The following is a 25,465-nucleotide window of genomic DNA, read 5'->3' on the forward strand; positions in this document are numbered from 1 at the left end:
AAAGGTTGGGCAGTCTTCCTCCTCCACTGAGGCGAGGCATGTGTCAAGGGTGTCCCTGCATGGAGGCCCAGAGAGGCCATTTCATGAAGCTGTGAATGTAAAGTCTGGATTGTTGGGTGATGTCGGAGATGCCAGAGCCATGAGATACCTGCCAAGGAGAGCTGTAGACCTGGTGTGGAGCCAGCCCAAGAGAGAGAAGTGTGTTGTAGTCAACAAAGCTGAAGGAGTTGTGCCATTGCATGTCAGAAGTATGTGGTCTTCTTTTTTATTTGATTTTTACAGGGGGTTACAGTTAGATTGTCATGAGTCTCAGAAGACACTTGGACTTTGGACTTCTATGGGGACTTTTGAGAGCATTTTGTATTATGATATGGCTATAAGCCTATGGAGTCAGGGAGTAGAATGTGATGGTTTGAATAAGAATAGCCCCCACAGGCTCATATTATTTGGATGCTTTGTCACCAGGGAGTGGCACTATTGGACAAGGATTAGGAGGTGTGGCCTTGTTGGAACAGGTGTGGCATTGTTGGAGAAAATGTGCCAGGTGGGCTTTGAGGTTTCAAAAGCCCAGGCCAGTCAGTCTGTCTGTCTATCTGTCTGTCTGTCTGTCTGTCTCTGCCTATGGATCAGGATGTAGCTCTTGGCTGCTTTTCCAATACTATATCTGCCTGCTGCTATGCTCCCTGCCATGATGACAATGGACTAAGCCCCTGAAACTGTAAGTCAACACCCCAATTAAATATTTATCTTACAAGAATTGCCTTGGCCACAGTGTCTTCACAGTGACAGAACACTGACTAAGATACCCTGGGGCTGACTTTCCTGCTAATGCCACGCTGCCTCCTCGTCCTAGACACCTTCTCCTGCTGCAGTGGGCACCATGCCTCTTCCCTACCCAGGACTTCCCTACTGCTCTTCTTGAGGCTATGTGTGACCACCAGGGCTTGGACATTCCAAGCAAATGCTGGGTGCCTATGTCCGCAGTCCAAATTTCAGCCTCAGTTTCCCCACTGTCTCCATACTAGGGCCTTGCTAGAACCTCTTCTCTGCTGAAGGACATTGACAGCTATCTCTGCCCTGGAGCCGGAGCTCCCTGGGACTACACACCACCAGCTCTAGGGCAGCTCTACCTGGGTGCCAATGGTGCACTGAACAGCCCAAGCAGAGGAAGAACATGAAGGGCAGTGCCAGAATGTCCCAGAACTTTTCAGAATGCTCACAGTCCACATGGGCTCCAGGGTGGCCATCAGGGCATTGACGAGGCAGTGGGCAGGGCTGGTAAACAGAACCCATGATGACTTGGGTGGCAAGCTGGCCTTCGGAAGCTTTATCTGAATGAGGGGCCAGGCTCCATTCCTCAAGCCTGGCTGCTCAGACACAGACACTCTATGTAAAAGTAATACCAGGGCAAGGTAACAAGATGCCTCCAAATGGCATGAGGTTGCCACTCTGCCATGGGACGGGGATTCTGCCCCCACTCCTGATTCTACCCTCAGGATTGCCCCTGCTGTGACCACGGTAATATCTGATAGTCTGCAGTGGGGAGTCCATCTCACAAGGGGTCCTGTTACCAACCACTTTATCTAATCCTCCTGTTGAGTCTTACACGGCACAAGGAATCATTTCTTTTTGTAGATAAGAAAAGTCTTGGGAGCAGCACACTTACGACACCACCATTCCACTCCCCCATCTATCCAGCAGTAAACTCCTATTCACCCTTGAAAACCCCACTCACATATCAAGTGTTAACTCCTTTATGCAGCCCTTTCCTACTGCTTACCTCACATCCATCCCATGAAGACTTCTTTCTTCTTTTTTTCCCTCCTCACCTTTTTTTTTTTTTTCCCTAGGGATTTATTTGGTCCTAGGATCACATGGGCTTGGACTGGGCAATACCCTTCCCAGAAAACTCAGTCAGCAAAGTCCCTATATAACAATGGGAACTGTGAGACAAGACACAGGGCTAAGGGCTTACTTAGCAAGGAGACCTGACCCTTGCTGCTGGCTATACACCAGGCTTTATGCCTGACTTCTGGAACCCATGTCCCTGGCCCTCAGGAGATTCCTCAGGGGCTAGCCTGACCATTCCACAGCCCGCGCATGTCTTGGTGACCTGATAGGTGACCAGGCCCAGCTCCGAGAGGATGCCACCCCGAAACCTTCTGTCTCCACCCTGTGGTCAGGCTGCCTGAGGCCTTGGGTACCCAAGACAGGGGCCCATTCCTGCCTCTCCTTCCTTACTGCTTCCTGCTCCGCGTGTGTGCATTCAGGACCCAGCCTGGGCCCTGGTGAGATACAAATTCAGCCTTAGTCTTTTGGATTGTGGAGGGGAAATGACAAGCTGCCTCTAAGTGCCACTGAAGGCATCTAAGAGACCTTACAGTGTTATGACCACCGTGACAGTGTGTACAATACTGAGATGTCAGACCTGTGAGGCTACGGCCTGAACTCCAGAGACGAGGACCAGTGTTCGAACCCTTGCTGCTCCACACTAGCTGTGTGACCTTAGGCAAGGTGGCTAACCTGTCTGTGCCTCCACAAAGCTTCCTCATTGGTAGTGTTGGGGAATACTAAATGGGCTAATATACTTCAAGGTCTCAGAACAATGCTAGGAAGTCTGAATTTCATGAATGAGAAGACAGGATTCCAAAGGCTGGCACATGTGAAATTAAGTCATGCATATATTAATTATGATAACAATGTCTACAATAAAATACAAATGAACACATTTTACTAGCACATTAATTCTGTTGAATGGAGATTTCTTTTATCTGTATGTACACACTATTTGTATATGGAGCAGGGAGTCGGGAGGGCCCATATCCCTTCTACCCCCTGTTCAGAGCTCCTTCCACCCTTCTGGAGCTGTTTCTCCCTACCCTGGGGACCCCAGAGTCTTTGAGGATCCCTGGACCAGGCTCCTCAGGTTCTGCGATCCCTTTCCTGCAACCCTGGGAAGGCATCAAGGCCAGTCTGAGGCCCCACCCCCCATCCTAAGCACTGCTACTTCATGTTCTGTACCCAACCCTGCCTCCCAGCGCTCTGGGAACACAGCTTCTATTTCTTTTTCAGGACCTACTGGATACTTTCTCCCTGGTAAGGAGCACCAGCCATGGACACAGTCCTAGAGCAGGCCAGGCAGCTCTGTGTGGTTGAGTCAGAGAGGCTCCTTGGAACTGGATGGGAGATAGGGGATGGTGCACAGGGTGGGTGTGTTCTGGGGTCTGAATGTTGGTTACACATGTTTGTGATGGGCCTGTAAGCCACACACTGCTGAAGCGCACACCCTCCTGTATGTACATAACAGCTCACCAAAGCTTACAGATGAAAACTGGCATGGGGACTCCAGCCTCCAACCTGCACATCCAAGAGCCCAGGCCTTGGGTGCCAAGGAGCTAGCCTCAATCTCTCATAGCCGCGCTCTCTGGCCTTAGTTTCCTCTACCAAGTGTAGGAGTGGTCAGTGCTTCTGTCCCTGGCTGCACACAGGATTCTCTGAGTCTGCAAGAACCATTCCTGAGCCTTGCTGCCTCATCACCTTTGAGACAACCTCAGATTCACAGAATATACGGGGAGCCCCTGCATGCACACTTTGGCTACCCCAGTAAGAACATCTTGCTTGACTGCAGAGTGCCACTATCTCTATAAAAAGGACACCAGTCAATCCACAGAACTCATAATGGTATACAAGCCCCTGTGTGTGCACGCGTGCGTGCGTACATACATGTAGGGCTGTGTAATTCTGTCATCTGGGTGGCCTTAAATGAAAAGACCCACCATGCTGCCTCTCCACCATCCCAGACTCCTGGCCCCTACTCATCTCTATAACTGTCATTGACAATGTTATACAGACACAGTCATATGGATAGGACTGCTTAAGATTGTCTTTCTCACTCAGCATGGTTTCCTGATACTCATCCAGATACCATATTCCTTTTCACTACTGAGTACTATTCCATGGCATGGATGTGCCACAGTTGACTTAACCATTGTAGTATATAATAGTTTGGTGCCTAAACCTTTGCATCTTCCTGGAGTGTGGCCTTGAAGGGGTCTGTGGGATCCTGGGCTCTTTTTCTGTCTTTCTCTTGCTCCCTGGCCATAAGGCAAATAATTTTGTTCCATTGACTGCTCCCTACCATGCCACACTGCCTCATCACAAAATGGGCCTAAGAAAGCTCAACAGTTAAGAGCACTTATTGCTCTCGAAGAGAGGACCTTGCTTTGATTGCCAACACCCATACTGGACAGCTTACAACCATCTGTACCTCTACTTTCAGAGGATCCAATGCCCTGTTCTGCACCCATGGGCACCAGGAACACACATAGTACACAAACATACGTACAGGTAAAACACCCATACTCATAAAGTAATAAAAAAATAATATACAAAAAAAACAAGCAATGAGGCCAAGTGACCTTGGACTGAGACCCCAAAACCATGAGCTGAAATAGCCTGTTTTTCTTTAGAAGCTAATGGTTACAGTCTTATTGTAGCCTCGAAAGCTGACTAACAGCAGGAGCATCTAGGCGATGCCCAGCTGCATCTGTGGTGAATGAGCTGTTGGGAGCCTGTGGACACAGGCTGTGAGTACAGAGCTTCCATTTTCTGGAATGGGACAGCCCAAGGGTACCTCCCCTGGCTGCTATGGGAGAGAGTATGTTTATTATTAAAACAAACCACACTGACTCCAGAGCAGCTGCCCACTCTATGTTCCCCACGATAATGGGGCGAGTGACCTCACTCCCCCACAGGCTTCCTGGTATTACACTAGCAGTATTCTTTATTTCAATTTATTTCATTTGGGTAGCAGCTCTGAGCTATGGGGTGTCAGGTGGAGAGAGGATTGAGCTTGTCCTGAAATAGACAAGGAAGGCATGGAAAGCAACTGGGAAGAGGAGGCCAGGAAGGCCCACTGGCCAATGCTGCCCCAGTATGGATGAGGGCTGGTGGCTGGTGGTGGCAGTAGTGGTGATGGTGCGTGCATGTGTGTGTGTGTGTGTGTGTGTGTGTGTGTGTGTGTGTGTGTGTGTGTAGGACTTTGAGCTCCTTCCTCGGGTATTGGCTCAGAGCCTGGTGCTGTTCTAAGGGAAACTCCAAGTGGGTGACGCTTATTCAAGGTCAATCTTCCTTTCAGAGAAAGCTAAAAGCAAGTAAGACTCAGTCAGGCCACAGAAGAAGGTTGTTTGGAGGGAATTTGCTTCAGTTTCCAGAGGGAAGGGAGGCTACCGCCTCCTGTATCTCGCTTCCCTCCTTAGATAGTGAGGAACACAGGGCATTGGCTTAGAAAGTGAACACTGGGGCTGAGGAGAAGGCCCAGTCAGTGAAGTGCTTGCAGACAAGTGTGAGGGCCTGGGTTCAGACCCGCAACGTGCCTGTAAAAAGCTGGGTGTGGTGGCCTAGTCCTGGAGTCCTAGTGCTGGAGAGGCAGACACAAGAGGATCCTTGGGCTCATGGCCAGCTGTTCTTGCTCAAGAGACAAGCTTCAGGTTCAGCGGGAGACCCTGTCTCAAAAACTAAGGTGGAGAGGGGTAGAGGACGACACCTGATGCCAACCTCTGGATTCTCATATACTTGTGTATGCACGCAGGCGTGTGCGCGCACACAGTAGCTGCTAAGCACAAGGGAAGATCAGGCCCCGGACCCCAACTCACTGTAGACACAGTGAGACAGCTTCAGGGTGTTTCCGCTGGCTTTGCGCTCAGTGAGCTGCGTGGGGCTGTGCATATTTGTGACATCCAATCTATGACACCATGCCCCCACTGACTGTGTACATAGGAGTTGGAGACACACTCCTTCCTGCCCTCTGTGGCTATGGGGTGTGTGGCACAGCTCCTAGCCCTATGGGGTGGCTGTGGGCTTGGCTCAGCATGCCTGCCTCCCTGGTCAACAGGGCCACAGCAGCAGCTCAATAGGGTGCCTGTGTTCAGCAAGTCCTCCTTAGAGGCTGTCCTTGGAACTGTGGACACAGGGTGGAGATGTTTTTATGGCCCTGGGTAACACGGATGGCCCCATGAAAGGTCAGACCCACCTCCTCTAGCCAGCACTGAAGCGTCTGCCTGTCTCCAGGGCCCTAGAAGTTTCTCTGTTTGGGACAAAAGTTACGGCAGGAGAGGAGATGGTAGGCACAGTCCTGCCCCAAATCTCCTCCCTCCCAGGCTCCAGGCCCTCTGTGCTGGCATTCTACAGCAGAACTATTTAGCCATGCCTAGACAAGGCACTCAAGAGCTCATGTTCCTGGCCACTCCATGGCTGCAGGAGAGCTGAGAGCCTAGCATGGAGGTCAGCTGCCCCTTCGCTTGGGACACAGGGTGCTGTCACTCTGTCTTCAGGACTTCTCAGGCGGAGACACAACAACTGGACCATGGTTCCAGGGCCTATACCATGCTGGGTGGGCACCTTGTGATCCTGTACCCTAGGCCTTTGGCCCAGTTTCACATACTGGGGCTGGATACGACTCTGATCAGCACACGCTGGTCTTTTAAGCTATGAGCCCTTATCCAGGCCTCCCTTTCCTCGGCTAGGGAGTCTGAGGTGCCAAAGGGCAGACTTACCCTTCATCCTGTCTGGCCCTGCACCTCAAGGCCTCCAGTTAAGACAGCCAAAGAGGACTTGATGGCTTTCCTGTGCTGGCTCTGATGTGTAGACAGCCCTGCCTACCGGCTAGGGGCCCCCACCACAGGAACAAGGAGATGATTGTCCCTAGGTTGGCCTCTACACTACTCCTTGCTGCCAGGCTGCCCTGCCCAGAGTTCAGCCAGAGTCTGGAAAAGTCTGGCTGCTGGGGAGGATACCTTCAGAGGCCTCCCAACTGGGTATATAGAATATATATATGAAATAAGGCATCATCTGGACTCTGGGCCTGGGTCTCTTGTTTACACTGGAAGGAGATTTGTCTAGAGCAGTGGTCATCAGCTCTGAAAGGGTACAATTTGAAACAGTGAGTCATTTTATTTGTCCAGCCTACCTAGCACCCACACAGTGCCAAAGCAGCCTCTTATACACAGGGACAACCTCTAATATGCCTGGGGGGATGCCCAACACCGTTGGCCACAGTGATGGGTTTTCCTATGTTACACATTCAATATATATTATATAGAACAGTTGCATTGAGGGTTAAGAGCCACAACTACTGGGGCTGGAGAGATAGTTCAGTGGTTAAGAGCACTTGGGTTCAGTTCCTAGCACCCATATCATCATAGCCATCTGTCACTCCAGTTCCAGGGTATCCAATGCCCTCTTCTGGCTGCTGTGGGCACTGCATGCACATAGTACATTGAGATGCAGATAAAATACTCAGAATGACCATAATACACCATAACAGAAGTCACAGAAAAGCTACCAATTATTTCTGGATTTTTTCATTTAATATTTTCAAGTCTCAGTTGTTAAAAAACAATATACAGGAATCAAAGCCATGGGCAGGGGGCCACTGTGATTGCATGTGGTAGTATGAATGAAATGGCCTCATAGGCTCATATATTTGAGTGCTTGATCTCTAGTTGGTGGAACTGTTTGGGAAGGATTAGGAGGTGTGGCCTTGTTGGAGGAGGTGTGTCACTGGGGTCAGGGGAGAGCTTTGAGGTTTCAAAAGCCCACACCATTGCCAGTTAGATTTTTTTGCCTCGTATTTGCGGATCAAAATGTAAGCTCTAAGCTACTGCTCCAGAGCCATACCTGTCTGCCTGCTGCCAATCTTCCTGTCATGATGGTCATGGATTCACCCTCTGAAACTGTAAGCCCCAAATAAACTCTTCTTCTATTGCTTTGGTCATGGGGTCTTATTGAAGCAATTTAAAGTAACCAAGACAGTGCACTTCACCACCCCAGCCACCCAGTGACACAGGATGACCATAGACACCCATCTGAGCAGAGAGTCCAGTGTGACTGAACAACCCCGCTCAAGGAGCAAAGCCAGAGGGTTTGCTCTATCCCTGTGGGCAGGCGGGTAGCCAAAGGACATACAGCAAGGTGGTCACAGCACATTGCCCCTTCTGGCCAGTCAGCAGCATCCAGAGTAAAAACTGCCAGGGATTGCAGAGGCCAGAAGCCAGCTCTCTGAGCCTCATGCCCTAACACTAGTGTGTTCTCAAGATAAACAGGGACCCTGACTGAAGCCCAAACCAGAAGGGAGGAGCAGACACGGGAGGGGAAAGAAAGCCTTATATGCCAAGCTAGTGGGGTGTATGCACTTCTATTTTGGGGTGCAAGATGGTGTGGCAGCAGGCACTGTTCCCTAGTGTCTGCTCTGTTCAAGAGGCAGAGCTTCTCCTAGCAGATGGCAGTGGCCTTGGCAGAGGTCCCGGGTGACCTTGGACTCAGGGGGGTTTGTAGCTCTAGAGAAGAGAACCTGTCCTGAGCTGAGGGTAGGGACATTTTTACAGAGTCTAATGAGAGGCAGAGACACAGTCTGAGACACAGGCAGACCCTTCCTAAAGTCTCCTTACTCTCTGTCAATGAGATCACTGTCCTGAAGATGCCTTTTCTTGTGGAGGTGGGTACTTTAGGGACAGTACTGCTACCACCTGGCCCCCATCCCAGGGCCCATGGATTCCAGGCTCTGTGAGGCCCTTGGTGTTTCCTTTCCCCCACTCCTCACCCTGAGCTCAACCCCGTGGGGCACTGGTGTCCTCAGCCCCAACAGCTGCCTCAGTCCCCCTTTGGCTTTTCCTACCAGGCCTTACCTCCAGCCTAGGCCTGGCCCACACCTATCCGTAGACAAGTATGTGTAAAAGAGAAAGAGACGACCTAATGGCAGGCCACAGGCTTCAGGAGACCCACGGAACATCCTACAGTCACTCAGCACACGTGTACTGAACCAGCTCCATGCCAGGCCCCATGCTTCCCTTTGCAGGAAGCAGCAGCCTATGCTCTCTGATGGCCCCACTGGTTCAGAGACTCCTGCAAGCAGCATAGTAACTCCAGGCCCTGTGTGCCTGCTTCAGGAAAGAACCTGTCAGAACCTGGGGGACTGAGGTTCAATGTCGCTGCAGGTGGGCTGTCAAGACTTAGCACTAGCCCCAAAGCCAGGCCTGGCCTTAAGGGTGGCAGTCCCCGCAGCAGAAAGGAAAGTTCCAATGGTCCCAAAGGAGATAGGCATGGCTGGGAGCAGGGCAGGGTGGGGAGTGGCTGGGGGACAAGAAGAGCAGGTCCCTGAGAGCAGGGAGCAAGCCTCAGATATGAGCAAGATTAGGGGTAATGTCAGCTAAGGCCGTATTTGTTGGCAGCAGGGGCAAAAGTCTCAAGTGTGGCCCCATACCCTGGCCTGCCACTACAGCTGGTGATCCTAGGGAAGAGTCCTCACTCTCTTAGAGACACCCTGAAAGACTCACCTGTCCAAGACCAATGGCAGAGCCAAGGACATGTCTGAGAAACAAGGGTAGAAAGGAGGTAAGGCTAAGTGCCCAGCAGGTCGGGCATAGCCTGACCCTGGAAAGCTGAAGGGCACTGGTCAGAGGCAGTATCTGCCCTGTCCATGGGACCTCTCACTAATGCTCCAGAAGAAGTGGTCGTTCTGAGGAAAGAAGCCTTCATCCTAAAAGTCTGAATCTGAGGGTATCTTGTCCTGTTTGAATTCCCAGTCTTCTCTGTAGATGCCCCAGGGGTCAGCTTGAGATCACTCTTGCTCTCCTGCCTGATCAGTCATGGGGGATGTTAATGTCAACCACAGTGCCCTAGGCTGCCTGTGGCCTCAATCTTCAAGTCTTCTTCCTTAAGACTGCAGGAGCAGTCATGTTAGAGGTGGGGACACCTCTCCTCTGTACTGCTTCTCTACGGGGAAGTTCAACGCACCTGGGAATGGCTTCTGACCCAAGATGCCAGGAAGGATCTGAGGTCTGTTTAGAATAAGTGATGAGTTTTCTTGAAGAACATACAACCCTTGGCATGGTTTAGGGTTGTAGACATACCAATGGAAAAGATGAACCAGAAAGAAAGGGGTTCTTGTGTGTAGGCCCCAGCCAGCAGAGAAGTTAGGACAGCTTGGAGGCAACATGGGGTTTAGAGCTTTCCTGCCTTGCCCTAACTCTCCGACTCCACAGAGGGTCGGGGGTTGGGGGTGGGGGGTGGCACGGGCATAGGGGGAGGGGCAAGTAGGCAGGCTGCAGGCTGGTCCTAATGTGCCCAAACTCCTCTGGCCCAGCTCCCTTCTAACACTTAGAAAAAAACCACTGACTTGCCTCTAGCCTCGGTTTACCCTCCCTGACTCACAAATCTTCACACATGTGACCTTCCCCTCAATTTCCAGTCCAGTGGTTCAAGTGGAGCTGCCGAGGCAATGGGTTCTGGCTGTGGCCAGGTGGCAGAGACAGCCGACAGCACTTTCTGACTCTCAGTGTGTTGGAGTTTTTTGGGAAGCTAATTTACCCCAGGGCTGGCCAGTGGGCTCCAGGTTTGCTGAGGACCTTCATGGGAACACAACCCAGGCAATAGGCAAGCAAACAAGCAGGAGACAGTTGCTGTGGTTCAGATGCTGCTGGACCCAGCTCAGACACATAAGAGCCAGGTCTTTGGCCACTAGTGGCATCCATCTGAATACACTATGAATTGGTCATATGCAACCCAAAGACTCCTGGTTAATATGTCTGTTCCCTCAGCTCAGTAGATACCCATATTTCTTATGTCCTAGCATGTCCTCAGGCATGTCACACTGGGGAGGGACCTAAGGAGACACCAGGGTATGGCAAGCCAAGGACACCAATTACAGGTCCTGACAGTCACTCCACAAAGGTGCAACTCAGAAGAGGAAATGAGTTCAGAAAAGTTCAGACATCTACCGAAGTCACACTGCCAACAGGCAACAGATACAAGGTCTTTGAGGGCACCTCCTTGGAGCTATAAGAAGCCTGAGTTATTCCCACATACTGGACCCCACCAGGCTCGGGGGGCTCTGCCAAGGTGGCCTAATCACTCTTCAGCTTTGGAGATAGTCAAAGACTGAAGTCCAACCAAGAATGAGGGCTCTAAGACACTTGGGGACATTACTCTTACTGACACAGGAGAACAAATGGAAGAAATGCCGAGTATTATCCAGTAGCCACCAAGAGACAGGCTTCGAATGTCAGCAAGCATCACGACAATTAAAAACTCATCATGTCCCTTGCGAGCCACTCCAAACAGATGTCTCTGTACCAAGGAATGGAGCTGCTGGGGCGAGTAAGACATCCTGAAGCCAGACATGCTTCAGCCTCCCTCTCTCCCAACCCCAGCTGGGTTTCAGACTCTTGCTCCTCCGAGGCCAGGCTGCGTGAAACACAGGCACTTGTATCCCCAGCCTAAGTAGACCCCAGGACCTGGGACAAAATGGGGAGGTGGGGTATGGCTACAGGCATTCAGTGAGCCTTGTCCTGCATCCACACCATGCTCACCTGGCTTTGACAACCCCAGCCCAGCCCAGCTCACAGGCGTTGTCTCGCCTCTCCCTCAGTTTGTGACAAGGCAATTTGCCGAAAGCCAATTCACAGAATAGTCAATTTGTAGAACGCCAAAACCATCAAAAGGCCTTGTTTCCCGTAACCTTTTCGTTTTAGCCGACTGGTTTCCATTTTTGTCTTCAAAATGGCATTTGCGGGAGTGTTCAGTTTGTCTCTGTCCCCGCCGCCTGCTGTGGCGGCAGCAGGCAGAGGAGAGCGTGGGGACTGTACCATCACTAACATATGTGGCTCTGGGCAGAGGGAGAGCAGGCATGGCTGGCAGCCAAGCAGACTCACAGGCCCAGGGGAGAGGGGAGGCCTTCTTGAGAGAAGCCCTCAGGCTGGGCTGGGCCCTGATTCTGGAAAGGGCCCAGGGACAGTGGGCCAGACCCTGCTCCAGTAGCTGGCGGACAGTCAGGCCTACCAGCCTCCAGAGGGGCTTACACTATTGCCTTTAAGGACTGGGACTGGTCCCAGGACTGCTGGTGGGCTTGAACCTTGGAAAGAGGGGTCAAGGGATCTCAGCTGACAGAGAAGAGGGCAGCAAAGGGTGGTAACTACAGGGGACCTTAGAGGGCAGACACCAAGAGGTGGCCAGCCTCTGTCCCACAGTCACCAGAGTCGGAGCCAATAGACCATAATCTGAGCCCCAGTTTAAAAAAAAAAAAAAAGATATATTGTATTTTATTTTTACTCATTTGTATGTGTCTGTCTTAGTCAGGGTTTCTATCACTGATAAACACACACTATGACCAAAAACAACTCCAATGTTATAGTCCATTGTCAAAGGAAGTCAGGGCAGGAACTCAAACCTAGAGGCAGGAGCCTGACGCAGAGGCCATGGAGGAATGCTGCATGCCGGCTTGCTCCCCAGAGATTGCTCAGCCTGCTTTCTTATTCAACCCAGGACCACCAGCCAAGGGGTGGCATCACCCACAATGTGCTGAGCCCTCCCACATCATCACCAATTAAGAAAATGTGCCACAGATTTGCCCACAGGCTAATCTGGTAAGGGACATTTTCTCAATTGAATTTCTTCTTCCCAAATGACCATCCTAGCTTGTGTCAAGTTGACAAAAAAAAAAAAAAAACAGCCAGCACAGTGTCTTTGTGAGTGTATGCCATGTGGGTGCAAGGACCTGTGGAGGGTAGAAAAGAGCTGGAGTTACAGGTAGTTAGGAGCCACCTGATGTGGGTGCAGCTTGGTAGTATATCACACACATCCCATTCCCAGCACCAACTTCTCCAAACAACAACAAAACAAAACCCAGATAAATCAAATGTGTGATTCTGAGATAATTTTAGACCCAACTGCAGTTATGAAAAAATAATATCGAGTGTTCTTGCCAACACTATAGTCATTTCTCCAAACAGTAACACCTCAGAATTCTGTAGGGCACCAGCTTCCCAGTCTTGCTCATCCCTTGGGTAGAGTATACATGCAGTAGACTGGCGTAGCACTAAGATCTCTCTCTCTCTCTCTCTCTCTCTCTCTCTCTCTCACACACACACACACACACACACACACACACACACACACACACGTACGTCAAAGTGCTCCACTGGCTTCCAGGAGCACCTGGAAACAAGTTCCTCACCCCAGAAACTGGGAAAAGTGCTCCAGCCTAGGCCTCCATGGGGCACATGGCTCTCGGGAGTCACTCTACAGATGTCTGCTGTGGAACAATCTTTGTACACTGTAAATATGCATTACTCTCATTGTTTAATAAAGAGTTGAGTGGCCTACTGCTGGGCAGGAAGAGATTGGGCGGGAGAGCGAGACTAGGAGGACACTGGGAAGAAGAAGGGTGGAGTCTGAGGAGTCTCAAGGATGCCATGAGAAGCAGAGCGAGCAGAATGGGAAGTATGTACATGAGGCAAACGAATCTGGGGCAGCACATAGATTAATAAAAATGGATTAATTTAAGTTATAAAAGCTAGCTAAAAAAGGAGTCTAAGCTATTGGCCAAGCATTTATAATTAATAATAAGTCTCTGTGTGGTTATTTGGGGAGCAGCTGGCAGGACAGAGCTGATCTGTGATCTAGATGGAAAACTCCGCCTACAGATGTCCAGCCTGCCTACTTGTCCTCTGCCTATTCAGACCTCTGTGTCCCCCAGGAGCTGTTATGGCACAAAGAGAGGAGACAGTGAGTGTCAAGAGACAGAGGGGCCACATGGAGTGGCTTTGGTGAGCAGGGAAGGAAAGGGTGGCCAGAGAGACTATAGAGCCAGGCTGCCCCTAGCAGAGCGACTTCTCTGCTGTAGCCTGGGCCCCATTCTGGGCTTTTAGGACCTCCCACAGCCTGCCTGCTTCTGTGGCAGCCACAAAGTGGGCTGTCAGGAAGGATAGAAGGCCTAGAAGAAATGGCAGGAAGAAGGAGGGAATACAGGTAAGCTGTGGATCGAGAATGGTTGTCCCTCAGTACTCATAAGGATTGGTTTGCCAAACCCCTTCAGATACCTGATCCTGGACTCTCCATTCTCTTGTCTTAGCATCCTGAGTGCTGGGATTGCAGATATACACCACCAGTTCCTCCAAATACTTTAAACCACCTCTAGGTAATGCAACCTGTCAAATGCCGGGCAGATGCTGTGGAAACAGTGGTGACACTGTGCTGTCTGGGAGAACAATGGTGTGGAAAGTCCACACATAAGGAGCAAGCTAGTAAACAGATGTGACCATCACAGGCCCACACACTTGAGGTAAGGAACATTAAAGATCTAGGTTTGCAGAGATGAAAGACCCATGGAGAAGACGAGGCCACAGCAGGGTGCCTGCACATCTCCCGACGAATTTATGTGTGTTCAGTGAAGTGCTTGGTACAGGGCCAGGCAAATCCAAGTTTTGTTCTTTGGAATTTTCTGGAAATGATTCCCCCACACACACACCCTTCACTAAATTTCTATCTATAGTTGGTTGAATCCAAGGCTATGAAATCAGACTGAACATAATAACATCATCACTTCAAAGACCCCTGATGCCATGCCCCTCTGTCTTCCCCAAACTACATTGCCTATGTCCATTTTGAAAGGAATCCTAGACACAATAAAGCTTGTCCACACCTGCACCACAGCAAACCCATAGTCTGCCCCACGTGAACACTGCAGACTCGGAAAGAACTGGTGTTGAGGTAACAGTCATTTGCCAAGCAGTGGCCACCCTTAGCCAGCTGATCCCACAGGCACCTGCTGGGGAAACTTGTTCTCAGAAAAGCTGCTGCCCTTGGGGACATGATGGCCTGGGTGGTGACAGCTCTTGGCAGAGCTCCCAACATATCACAGTCCGATCTTCCCTTGACTTCGAGAGCAATCACATTCCTAGAAAACTCAACATATAGCCAAGTCACACAAAACACATTTGGACATCTATCTTTCTTGACGCAGGCAGGGGCTCAACGTCCTTCTCAAACTGGCCTCAACTTGGTGACAGCTCCACCACAAAGAAGTGTAAGGAAAGAACCAACTCTACAAAGTTGTCCTCTGACTTCCACTTATGTGCCATGGTATGTGCCTTCCCACCACATACACAATAATAAACAAACAAACATTTTAAATCCTATAGTTCTAGTAAAACAAACATTTTAAATCCTATAGTTCTATTAATGCCAAATGGAACTGATCTGGACACAGATTTATCAAAAGTGATGGTAAGGGTATGACACGCAGGTACTTCTTAAGGGCACCTGACCAGTGTCCTGTCACCTTCTGGCCACCTGGACTCTTCCTCTCCTTTGAAGCCCACCTTCTAAACACCTGCTGCCTACCAGCCCTGGCCTCAAGGACAGACAGATGAGGATTGGTGAAGAGGGGATAGGATCTGGAGCCAGACAGACTCCTGGCTATGAATCTGAGCAAGTCACTTTCCTGCAGAATGGGCCAACCACAGATTCGACATGCCAGAGGTATGGGAGTTGAACAAGGGTACAAGCCCGAAGCCCTCTGAGATCAAGTTAAGCTAGTACTATGAGGTAGGCCAGGACCCCATGAGCAGGGTGCCTCATCCTGAGAAACATGCGGTGCCTCTGTTGACTGCAAGGAAGAATGCACAGCTGCTCTCAGCCTAGCCTGAAGACCAGCTGCTCCTGACTCCTGCAGCTTCCCCTAAATCCCACTGTGACCAAGGGGTAAGTCAGATTCCTGCCCTTCTACTCTCCTCCAGCACAGGAGGCAACCTCAGCCCCACCCTTCATATCTCTGCTCAGTCCACACTGAACTGGCAGTGGGAACCAGCCCACAGGGCCCTCCCTACCCATGCCGCTAGTTCATCTCTCCCTTTTCCTCATGCTCATTCAGCGTTTGCCATTTCAGCAAAACCTTTCAGTATAACAGCTTAGAGTTCGGCTTTGGGGTGGAGTGCCCAGGTTTACCCCTGCTTGAGTGTTGCCTGGGACAAGTTGTTCTGGGACTCAGTTGAGGGTCTGGACAATGCAGGTAAGAATAATCCCACCTCCTAGGATCCAGGAGATGGTCAAATGAGCTGAAGGACGTGACATTTGCATATTCAGAGGTTGCTGCCTTTTTTGTTCAGGTGGCAAGTGTCCTTCCAGTCCTCAGGGTTCAGGTGACTGTGGAGACCACTTCCAGTATTGGAGTTGATTGCCTCCCCAGGAGCCTGCCAGTGCCCAGTTCATTGCTCTGTAGTCCTGCTTAGGACCATGCCTGGCACCACCCAGGACTCACCGGTTTAATCGCATATCCTACATGCATGTGACGCACCTGGCACTTTTCTAGGTGCTGAAACCCTGAGGCTTACACACCGTCAGGAGTCTGCCAGGTATAGCAGATATCCTATTAGGAAGCAGACTGACCACCCAACAAGCTGGACATAGTGTCAGGGTAGATGGAGACCCAGCAGGGAAGTCAGAGAATAGCAGGGTGGGAGGTCTGAGGCTTTAGTCTTCCACGGTTGGTTAGAGCCAAAAAGGAAGGGAAGAGGGGCCAGGAAGTTCCAGGCAGTGAACAAATGAGTCAGTTACTGGATAGAAGGGTGGACCACAGACATGCAAAGAGGCAGCCAGTGCCTTGCTCTGCAAATCTTTACAGCCCTACTGCCTGAGCTGGAGCCCCAAGATGTGCTGAGCCAAGAGTCCTCTTCAGACACTGCCTTGAGGATGGTGAAGGTGCTGCTGTAGTCAATCAGTATGGGGTACCTTCCTCACAGTGCTACTAAGCTGGTCAATGTCAGCTGCTCCCTGGTCAAGGATTGTAGGCCTTGTGATTTCTCCACTCAGTTACTATATGCATTGTTTTCATTGTTATCTTTATCCCATCACCAGGCCACCTTCATAGCAGACTGAGGACCCACCTCTTTCAGTGGTAAGTTTAACTTTCAGAGTGACCCACAGTGGGTCAGAAATAATGAGGATGCAAGGAGAAGTGAAAATGGGTGTACAGTGTGCCTGTTTGTGGGGTACCTCTAGACCAAGGGACACCCTGATCGGGTGACACATGGGAATGCATGCATGGCTGCTCAGGTTTGGGGTGGGGCATGTTGGGGGAGGGGCAGAACTGCTAAAGGCACAGCTGCAAATAGCTGCAGGAGCCCAGTCAAGTTCCTTCCCTCTGCACCTCAGTTTCCTGCTCTGTAAAACGGAATCAATCATACTATATTTGCAGCAGTTAAGGAAAGCTGACCAAGCTATAGGATGTGAGAAAGCACAAGACCAGCCAAGACTGTTCTGAGTTGGCAGTGATCAGCCCCCTTCCTTGCGGCTGGTCTGGGGAACCAGAAGTCTGGAGCAGCAGGTACTGAGAGGTACTGACCTGGGCTGGGCTAAGCCCTGCCCTGGTCAAGTGGAATATAAAAGTGGGCAAACACAGGCCGATGAGTACCTAGCAGGTAAATCAGCAAAGCCTGTTTGACTCCAAATCCTCTGCAAGGGCAGAGGCCATAGCCCTTCTCCAATACTCCCTGGCCAATCTATTTAGGGTGGTTGATACCAGTAGAATGTAGGAGGAAGCAGACGTAGGGATAGCTCAGCCTACAGCTCGCCCCAAGAGTAAAAGACGAGTGGAGAGACCTTCAAGGAAGGGAGGCAGGAGCACTGATCCCCAAACAAGAGCTGCCAACAGGGCTGCCTAAGGCTGTGTGTTCAGATGCAAGTCCCTGGCCCCTGACAGGTTGAATGAACCTTGGAAGCACCGTGGGATCTATGGGAGGGAGCCGTGCTCTTGACAAAATGATTTCCTTGCAAAGCCCAGGCCCCATGCCTAAGGTAGAGTATGCTACATTTCCAGGGGTGATTTTTCCAGTCTCCGTTTCCCTATTTCAAAAAATGTGTGTGTGTGTGTGTGTGTGTGTGTGTGTGTGTGTGTGTCTTCATTCCTGCCTATGCAAAGCCTTTCAGATGGCATTCCCGAGCCTTGGAAACAGGCCCTGAGCCAGGCTGCTCTCCATGAGGACTGTCACATTTCATGCTAATGACATCTTCCCTCCACAGCAGCTTAGTGGCCTCTGCAAGTTGTCAGTTTCTTTGACACTGGAGGCTCCTGTGCCAGAAAAGGTGTGGCAGGTAGGAGGGAGGCTGCTGCCTGGGAAGTACCTTCTCCAAATGTGAGACAAAGTTCCAAGCTGGGGAAAGCTTTACTATTTCTGGCCTTGCCACAGAGAGCAAGGACTCTGTGTGGTTTGCTTCTGCCAACAAACAGACTCAAAGGCTTTTCCACGGAAAATGCAGACCCACAGCCTGAGGCCATGGTCCCACTCCTCTTGCAGAAGCCTGCTGACCCAGCTTGCTGACGCAGCTGCAGGCAATGTTTACTTTCTATCAGGCTCATTAGCATGGGAACCGCCCCTTGTAGGAGGGGAGGAGGTAGAGCTTAAAGAGGACTTGGAGGGCCCTTGATGGGGCTTGGGGCTTCTACAAGTTCAAGGTCCGATTGAGGAGAGTCTAAATCTCCCAGGTGACCTCCTACAAATTGCTGCAAACCCTATCCTAGTACTGGTGGCTGATCCCAATACAAATACATCATGGCTTGCTTCTTAACCTCACAAGATCCGAGATCACCAAACTGTTCCTAGCAGCTTCCAAGCGCGGGGCAGGTAGCCTAGGGCAGGCAGAGACCAGACAGACCCAAACCTCATTCAGTCTCCAGAGCCTAGAGTGCCCAAGTGGGGTAAAGGTTGCTCTTTCCAGAACAGCACCCTGAAGAGCCCCCAGAGAGCCTAGAAAGAAACTGGCATTTGAATCCCACTGCCCCCTGGGAAGCCGGGCTTTACCAAGCACGGCTTTGCTTCCATAAATACCCAGTCCCGTGATGTCACCACCCTAAGCCCGACTTTCACCGCCTCTGCTGCTGGCATCAGCCCCAGCAGACGGGTGCTCTGTACCCACACATTACACCTGCACTCGACAGCTGGACCCTGCTGCCACCTTCACCTGTCCGTGGAGGATGCCATCCCCGGCCACTGTCTCAGCCTGCTGATGGCCTTCCACCTGGCTTGGGCGCAGGCCACAGGCTTGTTGAGCACCAAAGCTTTCCATAAACAAGCTAGCTTGGGGCATTGCCAAAAGCCTGGACCATGGTCACGGGTTTGGGGGCCCTTGTATGTGGATATGGATTAGGAGGAAGGAGACTGTCTCAGGAAGGGACTTTCACAGCCGAAGGAAGATTTGCTGACTAAGATTATTTTTCTCCTCATCACCATCAACATCACATCAACCTCTGCCGCAGGGGACAAACACTAGAGACAAGCTTGGAAGCCAGGGCCCTGGAAGCCACCTGCAGAGCAGCCACCCCACCCCCACCAAGCCCCTCACTCCAGCACTCGAGTTGTGGTCCTTTCTGCCTCAGCTATAGGATAAACCTGTCTCATATACTCACAAATAGCGTCTTCGGCAAGCCATCCTGCCCAAGTCTGATCTCCTTCTCTCTCTTTCCTGCCTGGGCTGAGGAGGTTCAAGGTGGTTCAGAGGAGGAGCAGGATGCTCAAGCGAGGTGAAAAAGAAGAAAATGAAAGCCAAGGGCAGTCACTTTCCCAGGACTGGCAGGTTCATCTAAAAAAGCTGGGTGTAATGTGGCAGGGGGCTCCAAACGGGTCCTCCCACGCAGGGTTTACACTGTGCCCAGAAGCCTGGGAAGACGTCGAGTCACCATGGTCGCCAGGTTGGGCGGGGGCGTCTGCCTCGCTGCTACCTGGGACTTCCTTGGGATTTTTCCCTCCCGCACATCCGGGGTGTCAGGGCGCTGGGATGAGGAGGGGAGAGCTGGGGGAGGGGGGTGTCGGTGCCGGTTTGCTCTCGCAGCATCCGGAGGAGGGACAGGAGTGCAGGAGCGCCCCCCTCCTTCCAGGAGCAACGTAGTGCGGCCGAGCTGGACCAATCGCCAAAGTGCTCGTTGCCATGGCAACTGCAGCATCAAACAGAGCTGCCCTGCGGTGCGGCTGCAAAAATCAAGAGCCCTGGCGCTGAGACCGAGGTGACTCCTTCCTGGCCCTCACTAGAAACCTGGAAATCAGTTGCTAAAATGCATTCGCAGCCCAAAGAATGTAATGATGGCACTGCCTTCCAGGACAGCTTTTCCGTCCTTGGCACGGAAACATAGGAATCACTAAACTAAGCGCTCAGGAGATCTTATGCCCTGGAGTTAGGGGCCATGAGACTTCAGCAAGCTGAGTGTCTCCTGGGAGTCTCAGATGTGCTACCGTAAAATGGGATCATGACAGCTGTGTGACCAGTCTTGGAGGGCCGACCACATACAGTAGCTGAATAGCAGATGACACAGCTTGGATTACTGCTGCCAGTTATGACCTAAGGGGAGAGTGAGGCCCGAGCTGCAGCCAGTCTGTTCTAGCTGTGGTGCCCTTCCTCCCTCCCTCCCTCCCTCCCCCTCCTGCCAGCACCCCCAGTGTGCCTGCAGAGCATCCCCCTTCATCAAGGATACATTCTGAGAGGGAAAAGGGGAGAAAACGTGAAAATTGGAATGTGAAATTGCGCCTAGCAATCAGATCAGGGTTCAACCAAGCAGAAAGGAGGCACGGTGGGTGGGTGGGGTCATCTTCTTGAGCTGGGGGCAGGGAAAGGAGGCCTCTCCAAGCCAACTGCCATGGCAGGAGCTTTCTGAGCAGAGCTTGTGCTAAGGCCCTGAGGCAGAAAGAAGCTCGATGGATTTGAGGGGCACTGGCACAGACAAGGTAGCTCAGAAGAGGCGAAGGTGAGAAAAATGCCCACTTCTCTCCCTGTACACTCACCTTCTCTGCCCTCTGTGTATCATGCTTTTTTTGAGCAGGTATCCTGTTTACCAAGTGTCAGTCAGGAATCTCAACCCCAGCTGAGCATGTGTATAAGGAATGCATTGTAATGCACACCTCAGACCCTGGGGAGGCGCACGTGGTGGTGGTGGTGGTGGTGGTGGTGGTGGTGGTGGTGGTGGTGGTGGTGGTGAGCCCTCATTCATTTAGGACTAACGGATAGAAGGTGGCACAGCCAGCACTCTGTCTTCACCGGCGAAGCTGCCTCCAGGGGAGGGGCACATGAAAGGCTGAGGAAGTGAGACTGTGAACCCTCTGGCTGGGGGTGGCAATTGCCAGCCTGATTCTATTTCTTCTTTCCATTCCCTCAGCCTCTCAGACCCACAGAAGTTAGGGGACGAGGGATGCTTCGTTCTGGAGTTCCGTTCTTTTGTTTCAGAGGAAATGGATCTCAGAGCCAGTGAGCAACCGGAAGTTTCACAGCCAAGAGGGACAGAGGCCAGATGAAGAGGACCTCATTCTTCTGGTGGAGGGTCCTTAGATGCAGCGTAGTAACTGCGGAAGCAGCTGTGTAGCCAAAGTTCAGGGGACTCTAGAAACGTCCAGTCTTCCCATGGCCGCCGCCCCCCCCCCCCACAGAAGAATGCTGTCATAGGAACAATTCATAGTTGTGTGAACTTAGCTTAGCACGTGGCAAGCTGGCCCCATCTCTCTCCCTGATTGAGTTGCATTATAGCTTAGCAAAATCAGAATACCCCCACATCATCAGAAGGAGTCCTTCTGTTTGGGGTCCTACTGTCTTCATACCTGAGAAACACCAGAAACAGGTTTAATTTACCACAGCTGCTTAGAAAGGCAGCCCCCTCCCCGGGGCGGGGGGGAGGTCACTAACACTGAGGCAAGGCGAGCCCACCAGGGTGCCTGTGCTCCAGCAACACCCTTTCGACCTTCTTAAAGAGGAGCTTCTCACATGCCACAGATGAGTAAACTGAGGCAGCGAGGGAGAAATGGCTACCCTGAGTGCATTCTGTTCTGAAGTCCTCATCCTGGGCTTCTTCTTCGCCTCGCTTTGGATACATGACATCCATTGCACACCTGTGTCTCTTTTCTGGCCCTTCCTCCAGAGAGGCACACACCCCTTGCGTGGACTGTATTTTACAGTAGAATGTGGGATAAAGGCCCCCACACCCAGAAAGAGCTGCCAAGGCTTTCAGGCTTTGACCAAGCATTGAGTACAGCACACAGCAGTTGTTCTCACACCTGACGCTCTCTGCCTGGCACTGAGTCAGGTCTGGTTAGGTAAAGGAGATTCCAAAAGCCATACGGCTGACATTCCTGCTGGTCTCTAACTTGAGACCCCAGAAGTTTCTGAGTTCAAAGAATCAACAGAGTGCAGGAGCAGTTCAACTTCAGAGATGGGAGTCCCAAGGGCACAAGAGGGTTCAAAGTCACAGTTAGTAAGTGGTATGGCAGTCTGTACCTGTCCACTTCAATGTGATCAGATGCCTGAGGTGGGAGGAGTGGCAGTCAGCCTTTCCAGGACTGCCCCTAGGGTTGTAAGCACAGGAACATCCACCAATCCATTGTTTCAGGCTGGGGATGACACAGAGCACTCCACAGCCGGTCTCTGGACACATCTCTGTCCCCACTCAGCCCTCCAGTCTGGGGGCAGAAGCAGCTTCCAAGGCTGGTTCCAGAAACTTCTGTTCTAGGACTTCCCCTCCATAGACTGGAAAATTCCAACCTGCAGGCTGACAGGGACATTCAGGCAGGGTGTCTCTGTCTTCCAACCTGTGCCATCTGTCTCCTAGGCAGGAGCATAACAGCATTTGGGAAGGGGGAGAAGGCTGCTGGCACATGACAGAGATATGCCAGTCTCAGTCATTCCAGGCAGGCAGCCATGCACCTCAGGATTGGACCATCTTCCCAGGGACAGCAGCCCATCTCCCTTCCAGGTGGTCATAGGCTTAATTGTGGAGCTTCAGTGTGTGCACCCCTTAACCTGTACCAGTCCCCAGAACACAAATACTTCAAGCCCCAGTATTGTATCTCCCTTTTCCCCGAGCTTTGCATTTTCAGTAAGTAAAATGCAAATTGCAGAAATAACGTGAACATTTCTTTTCTTTTGAGACACAGTCTCACTTGTAACCTTGGCTGGCCTAGAGCTTACTATGTAGACTGGGTTGACTTAGAATTCATAGAGATCTTCTTGCCTCTGCCTCTCAGAATGCTGAGATTAAAGTTGTGCTTCACCAGGCCCATAGAAAATGACTATTCATAAAGTAAGTATATTCTCCTCTCTGCCCCCCAGTCCCTCTTGCTCATCTCTGCAGAAGAAACGGTTCTCGTCTGTCTGGAGTGCATCTTTCCAGCACTTTTCCTATGTGTTCATGTACATATAAGAAATAGAAAGTACTGCATGGATTCTGAAAATGATACTGTGCTATGACGTTAAAAATATTTAAAATTTTCTAAAAGACATAAAGATGAGCACTGTGAACTATGACGCACCAGCTGCTTATAAGGAGAAACTTCAGCTGATAAACATGCTGGAAGCCTTGGGGTCATTCTTTGTAACATCCCCTCTCCAGCCCAGCTCCCAGCCTCCCATAAGTGCATGAATGATCCATAGGGAATCTTTCCTACTCAGTTATCCACACACAGGCATCCTGAGCAGTGTAGACTACTGTGAGTATTTGGAGCTGTACATAAGTGGCCTCATACTGTGTGTCTTTTTCTGCAGCCAGCTCTCTGCTCAACATCACATTGGGAAGGCTGAATCACAGACTCTGCAAACCATAGGCTCTTCCATGCTGCAGGTGCACATCACATGCCTCTCACATCATAGTTGCGGCCAGTGTTCTGGATGTAGGAGACCTTATAGGGAAGGCTGGGATGAGGATTCCATTGTCTACAGCCTCTTCTCTCATTGCAGGGTGGTTGAGGAAGGAGCAGCCCCTAAGCAATTATCTTTGGAAATCTATATCGGCTTCTGGATTCTCAGCAAACACTCCCTTCTGCAGCAAACCAGAACCCCATCCCCTGACTTGGGGGAGATTGGATTCCTACCCTAAGATAGCTAAGAAAGGTCTTCAGAGCACCCCTGAGAAGGAATTAACATCTAGGACCACAAGGGTTGGCATCAGTTCCCCCCAGCCAGGATTGCCTCAGAGTGTGCCAGGCTGTCTGTGGTGCACCAAGCTTGCCATAGACATACATGAAGAAGCCCAAGCTGCACCGGGTAGCCATGGTTGGGGAGAAAAACAAGTGTGTCAATGTTGCCCTGTAGTGGATGCTGTGGCCTCCAGAGGGAATAAGTGAACTTACTGGGAGTCACCTGCCCGGGAGGTGGGGTGAATGGAAACAAGAGGGGGCGCTGTGGAGTGCTCAATTCTGAGACCCTGAGCTGGGAGTGCAGAGTGATCTAGGACCAAAACTAAGATGCAGTGGCTGTAGGCTGGGAGTCCCCCAACTCACCTCCCATACCTCACCTCTCATCAGGCAGTGAATTCTCAGACTTGAGCCAGGCTGTGCTCCCCACTCACAGCTGTGAGGTAGTGACTTCAAGCGCTGTTCAGGTCCCCAAAGCCCTGCTTCCTGAACTAAACGTGTCTGAGGTCTTTCAATTTAAAGGATTTTTCAATTTCTTTTTTTCTAGACAGAGTCTTAGGTAGCTGAGGTGGGCCTCTAGTACAGTAGAGATGGATAACCTTGAACTTCTGATCTTCCTGCCCCCACATCCCCAGTGCTGAGCTTACAGGCACGTACCACTACACCTGGTTTATAAGGTGCTGAGGGTCTAACTCAGGGCTTTTTGAATGCTTTTCAAAGTTATAGACAATGTACCTCATGTGTCAGCCAATCTCCTCCACATAAAAACTGGCGTGGAATAAACTTCATCAGTATGGTCTCACACAGCCTGGGGAGCTGGGTGCCAATCTTGGAAGCCTGGGCTGGTGTGAGGGTGCCAGGCAGGTAGATGCCTGGATTGCCCTGCACTCCCAGCTCAGGTTCTCAGGACTCAGCACTCAGCAGCAACCCCTCTTTTTCCTATCACCTCCCAGGCTGGGCCCCTTAGGACAGCTCCAGGCAAGCTCACTTATTTGCTCTGGAGACCGTAATATCTAGTACAGGGCAATATTGACCAACATATTTTTCTCCTCAACTAGGGCTACCCAGTACTGCTTGGGCTACCCAGAGCAGGATAAGCCTACAGGCAGGTTAGGCAGATCAGAAAGCCCATGGAGTCCTGGGCTATGTAAAGGGGAACCAGCGAGGCAGAGCCCCAGGCCATAAGTGCTCCACCATAACTACCATGAATTTGCCAAAGCTATCCTTCCTTCAACTGTATAGGACAAAGCTGGCCCAGGCTTGCTTTGAGACTCAACTAAGCAGGGACACATGAGTGAGAAAGGCCACACTCCCACTGGGAGGAGGGGACTACTTTGGCTCCTCGGCCCTTTCCCCAGCCCTGTCTTAAGGGAACTGTGCAAAACCCTTAATTGTCTGGTAGGGGCAAAGGGGGAGCTGGGGTGATGATGTCTGTACCAGTAGTAGACACTCACTGACACTCTCCTGAATGGTGGAGACCATGCAGTCACCACGGCTCACATAGTCTCTGGCTGTTAGGACCGTCATTCTGGAGGGAGTGGGAGCCACGAGTATGGTGTGAGGATGAGAAGGGAAAGAAGAGATATTATGGAGGAGAGGGAGAGGGAGAGTGGGTGGAAGAAAGGGGTGGGAGACAGGGCAGTACAGGTTCTTGTGGGCTTCGGAGTGGACAGTGGTCTCGTGTACCTTTATGAGACACAGTGGAGGTGCAGGGTGAGAGGAGCGAGGGCCCCTCCTTTCGGGAGTGATGG

General features: G+C 51.2%; 1 protein-coding gene across 6 annotated transcripts in view; it reads right to left on the bottom strand.

Annotated features, from left to right (window-relative positions):
• Iqsec1 (IQ motif and Sec7 domain ArfGEF 1) overlaps positions 1–25,465 on the bottom strand; it is a 341,513-nt gene that overhangs the window by 134,549 nt on the left and 181,499 nt on the right. For 2 of the 6 annotated variants that reach the window (XM_028854677.2, XM_028854650.2), the window contains exon 1: positions 19,238–19,633. The exons of the other annotated variants lie outside the window; for them this stretch is intronic. In XM_028854677.2, coding sequence (XP_028710510.1) covers positions 19,238–19,260 — 23 coding nt within the window. In that variant the 5' untranslated portion in view covers positions 19,261–19,633. Of the gene's footprint in view, positions 1–19,237; positions 19,634–25,465 lie in introns of those variants that run through there. 6 annotated transcript variants of the gene reach the window in all.

The sequence above is a fragment of the Peromyscus leucopus genome, chromosome 3 (genome assembly GCF_004664715.2).
Source record: "Peromyscus leucopus breed LL Stock chromosome 3, UCI_PerLeu_2.1, whole genome shotgun sequence".
In the NCBI taxonomy this organism is placed as follows: Eukaryota; Metazoa; Chordata; class Mammalia; order Rodentia; family Cricetidae; genus Peromyscus; species Peromyscus leucopus.